Genomic DNA, 1,617 nt, shown 5'->3' with positions numbered 1-1,617 from the left:
CAAGCAGAGACAGAGTATTAAGTTCTGTGTGCTCAGTCATTCAACAAGTGCTTGCAAGTCCTGTACTTGAATGTCCCTATATGCATGAACCTAACTAAAGCAAACAACTAAGTAGTTAACATTGATAGTAGATAAACAGGGAACACAAATGAAGAATTAAAATGCATAAACATCTAACTTAATGAGAGGAGGAACTTTTAAAGCAGACTAGACAAAGCAAAAAGCAGCCATGAGAACATCACGTGAGGAGCTGGGGAGATGGCTTAGGAAGTAAAAGTGCTTGCTTTGCAAGTGTGAAGAGCCAAGTTCGCATCCCTAGCACTCATAAAAATCAGCATGGTGGCCTGTACCTCTAAATCCAGCACTGTGTAGGCTTGGAGACAGCAGGATTCCTGGTGCCTGCTGAGCCCTAAGTACATGAAAGATCCTGTCTGGAAGAATAAGGTGAAGAAGAATGGAATAAGAACATCTGGCATCCTCCTCTGATGTTCAGGTATGCACATGGGCATACATACACACACACACACACACACACACACACACACACACACACACACACACAGAAGATGACAACCCTAAAAGTGAACAATGCTGGGTACAGTAGCCACACCTCAGAGAGAAGACCACAGTGGATGAGAAAAGAAATGAACAGAGCCAGGCCATCCCAAGGTTAGATGTTGGGGTTTCACTCTGAAGTGAAACGTGCCATTGAGTTTAAGCCACAGAGAGGCATGATTTGATTCATGTTCTGAACTGTTTTTCTGATTCTTATCTGGAAAGTAGGGTAGTGGGTTAGGAGAAGGCTATCTTCCACAGATCATGTTTTCACTCTGTGGTAACAACTGAGATAAAGGAGAAAGATGGGCAGTAACAATGATAGGTGGGATGAAAAACTAACTACAAGGTGCGTAGATTGGGATGCAGTTTGTCCCCATCAAAATTCGCTCTGGGATTTGGTTTCTATTGGAGCAGTGGTGAAAGGCAGGGCCTGTAGCAGGGATTCGCGTATTTCTGAAGAGACTTGACTGTTGCCTCACAAGAAGGGACCAGTTTCTGGAGAGCAGGTCAGTTCTCTTGCCCTCAACCCCTTCCCATGATCCTCCTTGACTCATCCTTGTTTCCACGTTACAGGTGGGGCATGAGGACCATGTCAGATGTGGCTTTCTGATTCTGAGCTTCCCGGTCTTCAGTACTATGAATCCAAACACATCCATTAGGGATTTGGTTGCAGCGACAACCAAACACATCCATTAGGGATTTGCTTGCAGGGACAACAGAAGTGGACTTCTGAACACGGGCTCAATGGAAGAGGAAGAGCCAGGACTGCTATAGAGCTCTCTGAGTAGACGCACAGGCAGGAGGCTGCCCTTAAGTTGTCTAGGTCTTAAATTGTTTTCAAATCCCATGTGCTAAAAGAGTGGTCGATAGCATGTGGGAGATGGTAGAGACTTAGAAAGTAGGACGTAGTGAATAGAGGTTCGATCTTTGGGGGTATAAAGAAATGTTGGGACAGGAGTCCCTCTGCTTTCTATCTCCCCCCATCTCCCTATCTACCCCCTTCTCTTCCCCTAGGCCCTCCCTCCTCTCTCCTGTGTGTGTGTGTGTGTGTGTGTGTGT

The 1,617-nt window shown here is 45.7% G+C and overlaps 1 protein-coding gene across 1 annotated transcript in view; it reads left to right on the top strand.

The window, feature by feature from the left end:
- The first annotated feature begins 209 nt into the window (after nucleotides 1–209).
- Camk1d (calcium/calmodulin dependent protein kinase ID) overlaps nucleotides 210–1,617 on the top strand; it is a 509,557-nt gene continuing 508,149 nt past the window's right edge. The window contains exon 1 of the mRNA XM_031358638.1: nucleotides 210–493. Within this exon, the coding sequence (XP_031214498.1) occupies nucleotides 486–493 (8 nt within the window). The 5' untranslated portion in view covers nucleotides 210–485. The remainder of the gene's footprint in view (nucleotides 494–1,617) is intronic.

Source organism: Mastomys coucha, unplaced genomic scaffold, assembly GCF_008632895.1.
Source record: "Mastomys coucha isolate ucsf_1 unplaced genomic scaffold, UCSF_Mcou_1 pScaffold7, whole genome shotgun sequence".
In the NCBI taxonomy this organism is placed as follows: domain Eukaryota; kingdom Metazoa; phylum Chordata; class Mammalia; order Rodentia; family Muridae; genus Mastomys; species Mastomys coucha.
This window is presented reverse-complemented; position numbering and strand designations above follow the sequence as displayed.